At 42.6% G+C, this 17072-nt stretch overlaps 1 protein-coding gene across 1 annotated transcript in view; it reads right to left on the reverse strand.

The window, feature by feature from the left end:
• The window catches only part of ANTXR1 (ANTXR cell adhesion molecule 1), a 245349-nt gene that overhangs the window by 78399 nt on the left and 149878 nt on the right, over positions 1-17072 (reverse strand). Inside the window, exon 14 of the mRNA XM_060168937.1 lies at positions 666-707. Coding sequence (XP_060024920.1) covers positions 666-707 — 42 coding nt within the window. The remainder of the gene's footprint in view (positions 1-665; positions 708-17072) is intronic.

Raw genomic sequence — 17072 nt, forward strand, 5'->3', positions numbered from 1 at the left:
CCAGGAGTAATCGGAGGATCAGGAAAAGCACTGGGCAGGCACTGCTGCCCAGGGATTCTCCTTCTCACCATTAGCCTTTAACGCCTCCAGGCCACACATGCACCAGACCTGCTTGTTGGACAACTTACAGTGGCATTTAAGTCACTTTTCTTCCTTTAAATGATGAGGGTCTAATGTCCTATGCAAGGCTGGCATACTAGCATATCCCCCTCCACTGTATTTTCTTTACTGCCTGGCAAACTTCAGCACCATCTGTTTCTAGAACCGCTGATTGTTTGGACGATGTGGCAAATTCACTCTGATCTACGCATATAAAGCATAAGTCTCTGCAGGGAGAAGAGATCCATCAGGTGTCTGTATTACAGGAAAAGTCAGTACCTTGGGGCTCCAAATAATTGTACGTATAAAACTACTTATGTTTGCATTTCAAATTTTTCTTGCAAGGAGAAAACCTTCCAAAAACCATTCTGCCTCGGGCTGCCAGTTCACTTCAGTTCCTGTTCATCCTTGGTTAGGAAAGAGCCAGAGACCTACCTCCCTCTTTGCTGCTTTGCACTCAGTGGGAGTCTGGGCTTGACTTAGCTCTGCTTTGCAGAGGCCTGAGTCTCGGGCTGCCCAGTCAGCTCTCTGCCCCACTCCACCATCCTGTCCACCTAGTCACTCACCTCACTTTCCTCAGCAGGGGGTGGAGGGAGCTCCTTGATAATCTGAAAAGAAAAAAAAAAGAACAAGTCAGTAGAAATCTCCAGCCACCTGCTTTCCAAGAGCCCTTGCTCTCAAGAGGTACCTGGTGGTGCGGCCATAATTACCATAGTAATGAGCCCAAGCAAGGCAGGTGTCTTTCTGGGCAGAATAGCTCAGTTAGTTAGAGCATGACCCAGGCAGAGAGTTCCACACTCAGTTGTGTCTGCTGTATTTTTTTTTTTTTTTTTTTTGCGTTACGCGGGCCTCTCACTGCTGTGGCCTCTCCCGTTGCGGAGCACAGGCTCCGGACGCGCAGGCTCAGCGGCCATGGCTCACGGGCCCAGCCGCTCCACGGCACGTGGGATCTTCTCGGACCGGGCCACGAACCCGTGTCCCCTGCATCGGCAGGCGGACTCTCAACCACTGCGCCACCAGGGAAGCCCCTCTGCTGTAGTTTTGTATAGAGAAAAAAACGTTCCACGGGTAAAAGTTTCATCTTTTACCCCAGGGAGCTATCCTGCAAATTTATTCACTCATTTATTCATCTAGTCATTCCTGCATCAAATCATTCACCCACCCGCCCAAACAGCTGCACATTTAACAAAGAATGGTCCAGAACAGAAGTTAAGATAGTGCTACAGAGATAAGTCAGGTATGGACTACACTCAAACTGTTGGCAATCCCATTAACTGTCACTGGCCCCAGGTGGTACCCATGCAGGGAGGATGTGACAGTCAGGCTGACGGATTCCCAACAAAGGGCAGCAAAGAAGGGGTAACTGGGGATTCCTTTCAGGGCCCTGACATTTAAGAGGCACAAAGATTTACATAACAATATTCTAAGACTGGACTCTGCAAATACCCCATCATCGGGGTTAAAGAGAGACCTGTGGTCACTCTGGGAAGGCAAGCAGTTGTGAGCCCCTTCTAGCCAATGAGAGGATGGGTGACATACAGAGAAGCATGGGAAGGAGAAAAGAAGGGTGGCGGTAAGTAGCCTGTCCTCACTTTTGTCTCCACCTTGCACACCCCATTCATAAAAGGGAAGCTCTTGTACCCTTGCAGTTAATTTGATTTAGAGTCTTTTCCAAGGCAATTTGGCCATTATCCACTCTGACTGCACCATGTCTCCCTCCTCTCATACCCCAAGCTTATTATCAGAATGTTGGGTCCCCTACCTGCCGTCTTTTTCCTTAGAAAATTCTGGTAAATACAAAAGTCATTAAATATCTTCTGATGTCTTAGCGTCAGGGCTGGCCTGGACCACTTTATGGATGGATGCTCGAGCACTGTCCATGGGACCAGTTCCTTAATGTAGTGGGAGGGCTCTCCCGGCTGCAGGGCAGGCCGCCTACTAGGCAGCTCTTCCTCACTTCTGCCCCCTACTAAGTCCATATCACCTTTGATTTGATGATTATTCTGGGACGTCATTTGGGCTCTGATCCCCACTGCTGTCACCCATGCCATCACTATCTGTAATGTCATCTCTGTATGTTGAGACAGGCTACTGACTTGAGGCTCTACTAACGTCAGCCAGGGGACTGAGCCTCCAGTCACCTAAAAGGATAGGACTCAATTAATTAAGAGGCAGAGGCTATCATTTCAATCTATTTATTCATTTTATCTTTTGGCTGCACCGTGCATCATGGAGGGTCTCAGTTCCCCGGCCAGGGATCGAACTCGCAACCCCTGCACTAGAAGCGCAGAGTCTTAACCCCTGGACCGCCAGGGAAGCCCCAAGGCTATCATTTCAAACTCTCATTTTATCTGCCTCCACTTCCTGGCCATCGTGGGAAACCTGCTGAAGGTCTTTGGAAAGCATGAAGCCATGATTTTGCTCACCCACTCAACACTGGCTCCAAATTCCTTAAAAACAGTCTCTGAGGAGGGTCATTACTGCCCAGTGCTGATTTCCCATCATCCCAGAGGCAGGGATGATTTTCAAACAGGAAATGCCTGGAGACTGGAGGGAGGGGTGAGGAGCTGGGGACAGCGATCTGGAATGCATCTCTTCTCTCAGGGCGGGATTAAGGAAGGGAGCGAGAGGAGAGCAGGATACTTAGGAACACAGACAGATGTTGACAAGATTGCTGTGGGCAGTGTATTTGCTAAGTACCCTGGGTGTACAGAGACTTGGTGCAGAGCAGCTGGGGTTTTGTCTTCACAGTGCAACTGGCTTGCCCCCTTGCTGCATGGAAGCACTGTGTAGTTGTCAAATGTGAACCCCAGACCTGCCTTTTTTTGACTGTGACGATCCGCCAAGTCCCTGAACCTCCTTGAGCTCCACTTCATCTGCTAAATGGGAGCAATAACACTAACCTTGCAGGCACTGAGTCACGATGAGCAATAATGTTTGCAAAACATCTGGAACAGAGCGGGTGCTCAATAGATGGTGAATACTATTATTATTCCCCTTTCCCTTTCTTGTCGTCACTATCTTTTGCTTTTATTAAATCTTTAACAAAGGTTTCACTTAACTTGCCCTCCCTCCACATATACCAAATGAAAATTCAGTATATACTATGTATGGTGGTTTCCAGATGGTGTAGCCTAGAAGCCAGAGCTTCATAAAAAGGGTGAGACAGGAGGCTGGCGCTCAGATGGTGGCCAGAGGGCCTGACAGTGGCCAGGGTCTTCAGGGGGGGTCAGTAGGAGTCTGCTTCACCACATACGTGTAAGCACATGACACCAGCCAGGAAGTGCTGACATCAGCCAGGCAGCCACCACTCAGACCAACCCGTCTGTGGGTTGATGGCCAACGTGTCTTATCGGGTATTTATCGAATTCTGCATCCAACAGTGTCCCAAGGGGAACCCAAAAGACAAAGCAAAACACATGATTTATTAAGTATTAATCAAAGGCGGACTAATTCATCATCTAGATGCCAGGCTGACATACTTGTAAACTGGGCACCTGTGCTTCTGGAAAAATGCCACCATGTTCAGGTAGACGAAATTTAGGCACTTCCAATCTGGCCTTATCGGACGGGTGTCTGGCTCTATTCAGCGGGAATGAGGAAGAAGTCTTCCTATTGCTTCCAGTCCCTGCCCCCTCCTTCCCAGTCTGCTCCCGGGGGCAGGTGCAACTTGCCCAGGGAATGGCAGGAGAGCGTCTCAAAGTGCGATCTGGGCAGGCTGGATGGGCTGTCTGTGAGTGAGACAAACTCTCATGCCAAGACCAGTGCCTGGGCCACCCAATGGAGTGCTCTGAGCACAGGGACAGTCAGCCCTCCCCACTCCCCCCACCGCCCCGCCAGGGCCCGAGCCCAGGTGGCCTGGAGGAGCAATTGGGCAACAACTTGCATTGGTCTTGAGCCTACAGCACCACTGCAGCCTCACAGGAGAAAATGCAAATTGCCTCAGCCCCCAAAAGGCCTGCATGATGTGCAGGCGTGGCCCCCCACCTCTCCACTTCACCCCTCTCCACCTCTCTCCCCTTCACTTTCTGCACTTCAGCCTCCTGTCACCTTCCTGTCCCTTCCACACACCCTGCTGCTTTACACTTGTAGCGTCTTCTGCCTAATTGCTTGCTAACCTCCCTGCTTTGTCTGCACGCCTGCATGTACCCCAGTTAACACGTATTCATCGGCTAGATCACCTCCCCTGAGAAGTCGCCCAGGACCTCACAGAACAAGCAAGGTCCCCTTTATGGGGTCTCACATAACCCAATGTTTTCTGTAGCATTTTTAAATGTAATTAAAAGTTAATTGCATAATTCTTGGCTTCCAACTAGTGTGATTAGACGGTCTTTATTGCCAACAAGAATGCAAGCTAGAAGCAACTGAACACTACAAAGCTTAGGTCGGATTTGAGCTACTTCCCTTCTTAGAAGGTTCTGGGAGCTTCCTCTTGGTTGTGGGTGGACTTGTCAGCTCCTTCCTCATTAGGAGGGACAAACAGAAGATGGATAAGGTTGAAGAGACCCTTAATGAAATGTTTAAGAGGAAAATCCCTCAACAAACATATCTGTAAGCATAACATGGCAGAACTGAATGGCAGTACCACGGATAACTCTGGGGACATTTTTTCATATTTCTCCTCCAGAGGCCAACATCACATCTCTACTTACTATCATTTTCAGGTTGGATATTTGGGATGAGTAGAAAGTGACCAGATGCCTTCTTGGGATAGCTGCCCTAGAGTCCCTTCTGCATTAATGGTTGGACTGGTGAAGTGAAAGCACATAAGAAAAATGAGATGGGATAGAGAGCTTCTGAATTCTATTAGTGTTTCTTTGCTATCTGAGAATGTCTTGAAACTCTGTTGTGAATTGGGAGATGTGCCTCTTCTCCCTTATCAGTGACTTTAACTCTGATTTAGTCCATGTTTGTTTAGGTAGATATAGAGGTGGCCATATTTGACAGAATCTGTTGTACGGGTCAAGGAAAGAAAGCTTGAAAAGACCAGGTGGAATCTCATTAAATTGAAATCTTACTGGCAACTTCTCATTGAGTCGAAACAAATTCAGGTTTTTAGGTACACCTCTTAGTTTGGCTGTTGGAAATGAAATGATAGAAAATGTGGAGATATAGTTAGCATGGGATAATTACAGTAGAAAGATCACATATGCCCAGGTCCTTTTTGACATCTGGGAACTTTACTGTGTTTTATGTCAAGTTCAACTGTTTAGGTCTCTGTAAATCTCTCTCTTAAAATTTATTTTATAAAATGTTAAGGTGAAATAAAGCACCTGGTGAGTTTATTTTGCTTGTTTTTTTCCCCTCCAGAAGTGTTCAAGATTTGCTCCTAATTTATGTTGGATCCTTGCACTTTGTTGCCCTTACATCTCTACTGCTATAGTACTGTGTAATGGAATGCAGAATGCAATCTACCTGTTTTGTTTTTTTTTTTTTTTTTGTGGTACACAGGCCCCTCACTGTTGTGGCCTCTCCCGTTGTGGAGAACAGGCTCCGGATGCGCAGGCTCAGCGGCCATGGCTCACGTGCCCAGCTGCTCCGCGGCATGTGGGATCTTCCCAGACCGGGGCACAAACCCGTGTCCCCTGCATCGGCAGGTGGACTCTCAACCACTGCGCCACCAGGGAAGCCCTCTACCTGGTTTTTGACACCGGCCCCTCTTCCTCCTCTCAGGGTAGCCACACTGGCTCATTCCATTTAATAGAGTGAGTGTGGTCAGTGTGGTGCACAAGGAGCAGGGGGATGCCAGGCTTGGCTATTCCCCCATGGGCCCTGCTATGGCTCCACCATCACAACATTCCGTTTCTCCTGCTTATCTTTCCTGTCTCTTCTCTCTGACGGCGGTTGGCTGTAGGCTAAGCTGTATGAGCTCATGTTAGACAGATGCTCCTCTTATGGCATGAGAAGAGGACTTCTTTTTGGGTCCCCTTTCTTCTTAGATTGTCTTCAGTGTCTCAGTGTCCTTCTTGCTTGAACTGGATGAGGAACATCTCCTGCAACCTCCTTTATACCGAAGGTGTGGTTCTCTTGTTGCAAAGGAGACACTTCCATGACACACAGCCAGTTCTGCTGTCCAGACAAAGTCCATGAGAATGGCTTAAGATAACTACTCTATTAACAAAATTAAGCATTTGTCCTCTAGTTTGAATTAGGTGAATAGCTCTAAACATTATCGAGTACCAGAGTAGCCTGCAAGGCTTCTTAAAACACAGACTTCTGGGCTGCATCCCTGAGTTTATTATCAGTAGGTCTGGAGTGGGATCTTTGCATTTCTAACAAGTTCCCAAATGATGCTTATACTGCTGGTCCGTGGACCACACTCTGAGAACTATGAAGTAGCCTGTTTTTAACAATGCTACACCTCAAGTGGATATATGGGGGTATGTTTTGCTTCAGGTCAGACATTCCTATGACTGTTCTGTTGAGAGCTGCCTATGACTGATTAGAAAATGTTTGAGTCTAAACGTTATTGTGTCCCTGCTCTATTGTCAGGGACTATGGGGTCTTCATTTCTTATGTGTCCCACCTAGGGGAAGACAGAGTACTATCTCTGGAGGAAACTCTCTTGCTTCCTCTGAAGAGCATTCGTGCTCATCTGTGTGCAGAGCCGGCATGGCCTGCATTCTTGGATCCAGCCCTGAAGCAGTCCCAGGCAGATGATTGCCTGGGTGTTAGGGACACGGTTCTTATCTTTCACTGCACCATTGGCAATGAACTGACTGCGCTGTATTTGCATCTCTTTCTTCTGCAAGAAGAACTGGACTCTAAGCTTCTAGAAGACATGGGCATACTTGGCTCAGTTTTAATCTCCTGACACATGGTCCGTGCTTGCGGCTTAGTCACTATTTCTGGAATGAACGAGTATGCATTATAAAGGAAAAGGTAAAGAAAGCATTTCTGATTATTCTAAGCTCTTTGCCTGTCAGATAAGCACTTTAGTGATACAAGATGCAAATCTGCAAATTTCTCAACTCTCCATATAAATGTTTCTTTAGTAATTAATATGCTAACAGTTCCAACTGCCATGAGTGGATTGTGACACATGTATGCACCATAAGGATCTCATTAGAGTTATGGGTTGGACTCATGGTTAATTATGGTACTTTATTGACACCATCTATATCCCATTTTATCCCCTAACCCCAGCCTCCAAGTAAATTCCCTTGCCTTGTGGTTCACGAATCAGCTTTGTGTTCCAAATTAAATTTCCAAGAAGGCTTCCTGAAAATTTGAAAACGACATGTACAGTTTCTTTTGTTACAATATAGGTATGTAATATGTGAATTTATTCATATGTGGTAAGGACACTGAGCAATAAAATCAATAAACTATGAAATCGTATTAGCTCAAAGTATGATTTTTCATGAAGTAAAGGAGAAGGTACTATACAGGCAGACTTTGCTTTATTGTGCGCTGAAGATATTTTGTTTTTTTACAAATTGAAGCTTTGTGGCAACACTGTGTTGAGCAAGTATTTTGGTGCCATTTTTCCAACAGCATTTGCTCACTTCATGTCTATGTGTCACATTTAGGTAATTCTCTCAATATTTCAAAATTTTTCATTATTATTATGTTTGCTATGGTGATCTGCAATCAGTGATCTTTGATGTTACTATTATAAAAAGATTATGAGTAAATAAATAAGGAAACAGAAGCTTTAAATGGCACAATAGACCAGATAGATTTAATTGATATTTATAGGACATTCCAACCAAAAACAGCAGATTGCACTTTATTCTCAAGTGCGCATGGAGCATTCTCCAGGATACATCACATCTTGGGTCACAAATCAAGCCTCAGTAAATTTAAGAAAATTGAAATCATATCAAGCATCTTTTCTGACCACAACACTATGAGATTAGAAATGATTAACAGGGAAAAAAATGTAAAAAACACAAACACATGGAGGCTAAATGATATATTACTAAATAACCAAGAGATCACTGAAGAAATAAAAAAAATACCTAGAGACAGATGACAATGAAAACATGATGATCCAAAACTTACGGGAGGCAGCAAAAGCAGTTCTAAGAGGGAATTCTATAGCTATACAAGCCTACCTCAAGAAATAAGAAAAACCTCAAATAAACAATCTAAACTTACACCTAAAGGAACTAGAGAAAGAAGAACAAACAAAACCCAAAGTGAGCAGAAGGAAAGAAATCATAAGGACCAGAGAAAAAATAAATGAAATAGAAACAATAACAAAGATCAATAAAACTAAAAGATGGTTCTTTGAGAAGATAAACAAAACTGATAAACCATTAGCCAGACTCATCAAGAAAAAGAGGGAGAGGACTCAAATCAATAAAAATAGAAATGAAAAAGGAGAAGTTACAACAGATATCGCAGAAATACAAAGCATCCTAAGAGACTACTACAAGCAACTCTATGCCAATAAAATGGACAACCTGGAAGAAATGGACAAATTCTTAGAAATGCACAACCTGCCAAGACTGAATCAGGAAGAAATAGAAAACATGAACAGAACAATCACAAGCACTGAAATTGAAACTGTGATTAAAAACTTTCCAACAAACAAAAGCCCAGGAGCAGATGGCTGCACAGGCGAATTCTATCAAACATTTAGAGAAGAGCTAACACCCATTCTTCTCAAACTCTTCCAAAAATTTGTGGAGGAAGGAACACTCCCAAACTCATTCTGTGAGGCCACCATCACCCTGCTACCAAAACCAGACAAAGATACTAAAAAAAAAGAAAATTACAGACCAATATCACTGATGAACGTAGATGCGAAACTCCTCAGCAGGCCTTCCCTGGTGGCGCAGTGGTTGAGAGTCCGCCTGCCGATGCAGGGGACACGGGTCTGTGCCCCAGTCCGGGAAGATCCCACATGCCGCGGAGTGGCTAGGCCCATGAGCCATGGCCGCTGAACCTGCGCATCCGGAGCCTGTGCTCCGCAGTGGGAGAGGCCACAACAGTGAGAGGCCCGTGTACCACACACACGCACAAAAAATCCTCAACAAAATACTAGCAAACAGGATCCAACAACACATTAAAAGGATCGTACACCATGATCAAGTGGGATTTATCCCAGGGATGCAAGGATTCTTCAATATATGCAAATCAATCCATGTGATACACCATATTAAGAAATTGAAGAATAAAAACCATATGATCATCTCAATAGATGCAGAAAAAGCTTTGACAAAATTCAACACCCATTTATGATAAAGGCTCTCCAGAAAGTGGGCATAGAGGGAACCTACCTCAACATAATAAAGGCCATATACGACAAACTCATAGCAAACATCACTCTCAATGGTGAAAAACTGAAAGCATTTCCTCTAAGATCAGGAACAAGACAAGGATGGGCACTCTCACCACTATTATTCAACATAGTTTTGGAAGTCCTAGCCATGGCAATCAGAGAAGAAAAAGAAATAAAAGGAATACAAATTGGAAAAGAAGAAGTAAAACTGTCACTGTTTGCAGATGACATGATACTATACATAGAGAATACGCAAGATGCCACCAGAAAACTGCTAGAGCTAATCAATGAATTTGGTAAAGTTGCAGGATACAAAATTAATGCACAGAAATCTCTTGCATTCCTATACACTAATGATGAAAAATCTGAAAGAGAAATTAAGGAAACACTCCCATTTACCACTGCAACAAAAAGAATAAAATACCTAGGAATAAACCTACCTAGGAAGACAAAAGACCTATATGCAGAAAACTATAAGACACTGATGAAAGAAATTAAAGATGATACAAATAGATGGAGAGATATACCATGTTCTTGGATTGGAAGAATCAATATTGTGAAAATGACTATACTACCCAAAGCAATCTACAGATTCAATGCAATCCTTATCAAATTACCAATGGCATTTTTTACAGAACTAGAACAAAAAATCTTAAAATTTGTATGGAGACACAAAAGACCCTGAATAGCCAAAGCAGTATTGAGGGAAAGAAATGGAGCTGGAGGAATCAGACTCCCTGACTTCAGACTATACTACAAAGCTACAGTAATCAAGACAATATGATACTGGCACAAAAACAGAAACATAGATCAATGGAACAAGATAGAAAGCCCAGAGATAAACCCATGCACCTATGGCCAACTAGTTTACGACAAAGGAGGCAAGGATGTACAATGGAGAAAAGACAGTCTCTTCAATAAGTGATGCTGGGAAAACTGGACAGCTACATGAAAAAGAATGAAATTAGAACACTCCCTAACACCATACACAAAAATAAACTCAAAATGGACTAGAGATCTAAATGTAAGACTGGACACGGTAAAACTCTTAGAGGAAAACATAGAACACTCTTTCACATAAATCACAGCAAGATGTTTTTTGATCCACCTCCTAGAGTAATGCAAATAAAAACAAAAATAAACGAATGGGACCAAATGAAACTTCAAAGCTTTTGCACAGCAAAGGAAACCATAAACAAGACAAAAAGACAACCCGCAGAATGGGAGAAAATATTTGCAAACGAATCAATGCACAAAGGATTAATCTCCAAAAAATATAAACAGCTCATGCAGCTCAATATTAAAGAAACAAACAACCCAGTCCAAAAATGGGCAGAAGACCTAAATAGACATTTCTCCAAAGGAGACATACAGGTGGCCAAGAAGCACATGAAAAGCTGCTCAACATCACTAATTATTAGAGAAATGCAAATCGAAATTACAATGAGGTATCACCTCACACCAGTTAGAATGGGCATCATCAGAAAATCTACAAACAACGAATGCTGGAGAGGGTGTGGAGAATAGGGAACCCTCTTGCACTGTTGTTGGGAATGTACATTGATACAGCCACTATGGAGAACAGTATGGAGGTTCCTTAAAAAACTAAAAATAGAATTACCATGTGATCCAGCAATCCCACTACTGGGCATATACCCAGAGAAAACCATAATTCAAAAAGACACATGCACCCCAGTGTTCATTGCAGCACTATTTACAATAGCCAGGTCATGCAAGCAACCTAAATGCCCATCGACAGATGAATAGATAAAGAAGATGTGGTACATATATACAATGGAATATTATTCAGCCATAAAAAGGAATGGAATTGGGTCATTTGTTGAGACGTGGATGGATCTAGAGACTGTCATACAGAGTGAAGTATGTTAGAAAGAGAAAAACAAATAGCGTATATTAATGCATATACGTGGAACCGAGAAAAACGGTACAGATGAACCAGTTTGCAGGGCAAAAATTGAGACACAGATGTATGGACACCAAGGGGGGAAAGTGGTGGGGTGGTGGTGGTGGTAGTGTGATGAATTAGGCGATTGGGATTGACATATATACACTGATGTGTATAAAACTGATGACTAATAAGAACCTGCTCTATAAAAAAATAAATAAAATAAAATTCAAAAATTAAAAAAAAAGATTATGACTCACTGAAGGTGCAGGTGATTAGCATATTTTAGCAATAAACTATTTTTAAAATTAAGGTATGTAAATTTTTTTTAGGCATAATGCTATTGCATACTCAATAGACTACGTAACCTTAATATGCACTGGGAAACCGAAAAAATTCATGTGACTTGCTTTACTGTGGTGGTCTGGAATGGAACCTGCAATACTTCTGAAGTATGCCTGTATGTGTTTTAGATTTTTTTGGTTGTGGCAAAGTTCACATAACATAACATTAACCATTTAAAAGTGTGAGCTGGCTGATTATATTGGGTGCCACCAAGTACTATCAGGTGAATGTGAAGATGCTGCTCAGCTGTTAGGAGTGACCTGGAAGAAACACACAAAACTCACACACACCTCATCTGTTTTCTTAGTTCTGTTTACCCTTGTGCAGTGCAATTAAATCAATATATCGCACTTGTGAGCCTGTGTACCTTTCTTCATGAAAGCATTTAAAGCATCCTCAACACGAGTGTATGTCCTGGTTATAAGAATCCAAGGATTCAGGGAAGGAGGAAAGCCTTAAGCTTGTGCATGAGATGCTCATGAAGAGATGAGATTCATGGGACACCCTGAGAGCAAAGGGAGTAAAGGAACCCACGTTGAGCTTCACTGGAGACCACATTGAGGAACCCAAAGAAAGGAGAATGGAAGGCATGGGGCCCTTCATCTGCTTTAAAGGGGATTAGAAACATGTGTCATGGATTGAAGAAAAGGCTATCATGCTGAGAGCAGCAGAATAACACTTTTGTGGCATTTGGTCTTATTTGGAACCACACAAACAGCTTTTTTATTGTTGTTGTTATGAAAAGAGGACCCTGGCAAGACAACAAAAGCTGCATTTCTATTTTAAGCCAGCACAGAAGGGGTAAGAAGACAATGAGTCACAGTCATCCACCTCTGTTGTTGTGACACCTCATCCTAAGAATGTCCTTCCTTCTGTCCCGTTAACTCAAAGGCATGGGGCTACATCATACTCAAACTCATCACAAAACTTCATGTGTTTATTTTTTAAAAATTGAGACATAGTGCTATTTATACTGTAGCATTACTTCAAGAATTGAAGATGCTTAAAATGGTGGAAATTTTCAGTTTCTTATTAATTTTTAAAAGTGTATTATTTTATAACGTTGCACAGTTTTGAATGTTCTGTTCTGAATCTATATCCCCCCCCCAGTCCTGTTATTTCCATAGGGCTAAAATTCCATATGAAGTGATATTTTTAGGAATACCCTTCATGTTATGGGAGAAATAATGGTACTTGGAGAACTTTTCATGTATCTGCTACTCAACCATTGTTCACTTTGTAGAGAGCAAAGGAAAGACCAATGACAGGGCCTGATTCCTCAACTGATTTCTGGTCTTCTGTGCTTTCCATGCGTAGTAAAACCCCAAGGAGTCTGAGTAATAACATTCCTTGGGTTTTTGGTAATTTTCAATTGTGAACTCATGTGAAGTTTGCGTTTACCTATGGGAATCTTATGAAGACCGAGCTAAGGGATCAACCTGCCAGAGAGTTTCCTTTTGCAGATTCCTAAACACTTCCAAACTGTGATCCCTTTCTTTTAGTTTGTAATTTACAGAACCCCAAGTAATAAACATTTGGACTCTAAAACTGAGAGGTTGTGGTTCTGAATTCTTAGGGACACACACACACACACACACACACACAACTCATAGCTCATCCTTTTACTTAAGGTCTCAGCTGTAGCAGAAGACTCAATTCTGACTCCCAAACTTTTATGGACCTATGTAAGGCTCTGAAACCAAATGTCTAGGTTATTGAGATTGGAAAATCACCAGCGCTTTAGGGTCAGCTAACCATCTGATTTCCAGAACCTTTTTTATTTTGTCCCTGGAAATGTCTGTTTTCTTGTGAGCCTGGCTATGCATTTAAAACAACTTTTATTACATTTTTTTTCCAGGAAATTTTTTGTTTTTATTTTGCTAGGAAGTCCAGTGTATCACCAGCCAGGAGTAATTGATTTTTCCCAAATGATTACCTCTTGCATGCTCAGAGGGGTAACTCAAATAAATGTTGTATTTAGATGCCTAAATGTTGTCGTATGCCTAAATGTTGTATTTGGAGCCTTTGATTTAAAACATCGCATATCCTGAGACTTCTGGGCTGATATCTTAATTCCAACTCCTTTGCTACCTCCCTGGCCTCATAGGTTCTGTGTGAGGAGAAGCCATCAGAAGAAAGCTGTGTATAGAAGAAATGCCAATGAGATCTGAAAAGCCACCTAACAAAAGGCTTTAATTTCATGGATGGAAGGGGATGCTTGCTCTCATGCTTTTACAATTTAGGCTTCCATTCTGATTCCCTGACCTTATAATAAATATCCTTTTAATTAAAATCAAGACACCAAGGGAAACTAGGCAATGCAATGTGGAAAATGTCCAGGAAACATGAAATACTAGCTGATGACAGATAAATGAAACTTACTATACAAACAGTATAAATGTAATAGAAACCTCACAGTTGATTAGAGCTGGCCAAGTACTGCTTGAATCCAGTAATTTTATACTGTAAAAGTTTAGTAAAGTCTAGTGCCAAGGGTGTTGATCTAGAATGTAGTACAAGAAATTTTCAAAGAAATGAGCTCAACTTTTTTGTTTTTTACATTTGGAACTCAAATTCCAAATAATTTTTGGCCTCTCATCTTATCTCCCTTAAGACTGGAATTATTTAAAAGGCCAAATTCATACGTAAGAGAGAGTAGTGGCAAGAATTTTAACATTAGTTGATAAGGCCTAAATGATGTACATGGTAATTTCAAAGAGCAGCTATGCATATTCTTCACTAGATGATGCACGAGTCACTGCGAAACACTGAGACAGTTAAAAAAAATTCATGAATTCAGATTCCCTGAGGCTTAGAGGAGCATCTGGTCTGCCTGGGTTATGGGCAAGGTGATTCCAGCCACTGGCAGTGCCTGTGGGATCTGAGCAGGACACACAAGGAACAAAGGCACGGGATGATGTTCACAGTGTGTTTGAGCTTGTTGGCATTGACACCCTTCGAGGAGGGCGGTAAGGAGGCCACACCTAGGGACCCAGGAATCTGACTTTCAGCCAATTCAGCATTCTCTGGGCTTATGTTTCCCAAACGGTCTTTGGCAGAATGTTAGTGTCCTTCCAGACATCGGGATGTCAATAGGTGTTCGGGAAGGACTAGTGCCCTTCTAGATGTCAGTATGTTAATGAGTAAGGGTCAAGGGAGGATTCCAGGGTCAAAAGAAGTTTAGGTGGACAACGTCTGGAAATGCTGCCCCTGATACTTGCATCATATTTTGATGTGTAACCAGGTTTAAGGACCACAGGCCAGGAAATGTTGAAGGAGAGGAGTAGATTCACTTATAGGAGGTAAGAATATAAGGAAGCTACCTTAGCGCCAGCATGGTTCCAATTTTCTAATTTTTCATGTGAGGAAATGAAGGTTAAAAGATTTGCCTTTGATGGAGGCAGATCTCATATTTATGGAGGCAGATCTCATATTGGAACCCCATTGTCTTTAATGACAGCTTGCCTCTTTCCGGCTCACCTAGGGGCATGAGGATGGTGGCGGGTGGGTTTCCAGGCAAGTCGCAGGGCCAGCCCAGCAGGGATGAGGGAAGCCACGAGGGCAAGGTGGAGATGAGAACAGACTGGCGTGTGGTGCAGAGCTCTGAGGCGAGGGCAGGCCATGGCAGGGCTCTGCATGCTAGTGGGAAGCAACCTTGTCAGCTGCAGAGAGAGGTGTGTCCAGATGGGAACGGGTGGAGGCTGGAAAGGGATCCAGAAAGCACGATGAGTCTAGGCCCATGATGCCTGGCTAAGGAACTGCTTGTACTTGTCAGGTTTCTACTAAATATGCTTCAGTGAATCCCTTTGGTGATGTTAGGTTTGGTTGTCTGGCCCTGAAAATGAAATGCTATGCTTAAAGGTGTGGAGGGCATTATTTGAAGAATTTATTTTTATTTCAATTTAAGGCATGTCAAGTTCCTGATTAGTTTTTGTCCCTTGCAATTTGTCATTCATTGAACTACCCTAGAAATTCAATAAAGTGAATTAAACATGATCCTTTACATAATTCTTTAAAAACTGTTCATAAGATACCTACGAGGCCTTTAAAAACAAACCAAAACAAAAGGGAACCGCATTTTGTTTCTCTAGGGAGAAATTCTCAAAGCACGCACATGATCCTCTCCCAATATTTGCCATTATTTGAACAGAAATATAATGGTTTGATTTCACCTTAATAGTGTAGTTTAATTAGCTGGGCTGCAGAAGAATTCCAATTCTACAGCAGGATCTCTTTTTATTTTCTCTCTAGTTGCGGTAAAAAACACATAACCTAATCTTAACCATTTTTAAGTGTACAGTTCAGTAACGTTAAGTATGTTCACCTTGCTATGCAACGAATCTCCAGAAACTTTTTCACTTGGCAAAATATGGCAAGATCTTTTGATTCAGGCTTCTTGATATACAATTAACCCCCTAATAAAAGGGGCAAATTTCTAGGATTTTATTTAAGAAGCTGATAAAAGTGTCTTTTGTTATGTAATATTTGATACATATAAAACAATGTGTGTAACATACATGTAATTTATGAAACCTGATAATAATAATACAAACACCCATGAAACTACCATGCCCTACAGTTCCACCGGTTTGTGGGTTCCTTTCGTATCCATTCCCCTTCCCCCCCTTTACTTTAGTTTGGAAAACATATGAATTACATAGTAGGCACTGTACTTCTTTGTGGGATGATTTTCTGTGACAAGTTTCTCCGTCCCCTGGAGGAGTTCATTGTATAGTGACAGGAACATATATATGAATGAACACTTGTGACAGAATGAGAAAATTCGCTAATAGATGTGTGGAAAAAGTGCTATGAAAACCAAGGGAGGTTGGCGCTGATTCTCCCCAGGTGGGAAAAAGGAAAGCTACTGAGACGGAGTGATCAGTGAACCGGGCTTTGAAGAAAGAGGAGTTGTTGACAGAGTAGATAAAGAAGATGAAAATATTTCAGCAAGCGGAAACAATATAAGCAAAGAGATCATTAGTAGCTATGAGGTATGTTCAAGGAACCCCAAAGAATAGAGTGTGCCTGGAGATGGCCCTCCTTCCATTTAGCTCCTCAATGAGCTTTGAGATATACTGAGTAACAGTCTTGAGCCAGGCATGGTTATGCGCTGGGGAACTACAGCCCTGGCTTCCAATAGCATATGTCTACAGGGGAAGATTGACAAGCAAACGATCAGTTACAATGCCATGGTCAGTGCCATGAAGGAGTCTGCACAGGGTGCCAAGGGGGTCCGGGCACAGGGAGGAGTAGGTGGGAGGTGAGGTGGAGAAGTGGGGTGTGGCCAGGTTGAGAAGGGTCTACGTACGCCATGTCAAGGAATTTGAAGTCTGCTTTAGAGATCTTGAACAGTCAAGAGGATTTGGGGCATGGAAGTGAGTGGGACCATGACCTGATTAGTTTTCTTTTTTTAAGGGAAAAAAACCTAGTGACAGTGAGAAAGGCTAAAAGAGCAGTTAGGAAGTTATTGCAGTAGTTCAGGCGGGA

The sequence above is a fragment of the Lagenorhynchus albirostris genome, chromosome 13 (genome assembly GCF_949774975.1).
Source record: "Lagenorhynchus albirostris chromosome 13, mLagAlb1.1, whole genome shotgun sequence".
NCBI lineage: Eukaryota > Metazoa > Chordata > Mammalia > Artiodactyla > Delphinidae > Lagenorhynchus > Lagenorhynchus albirostris.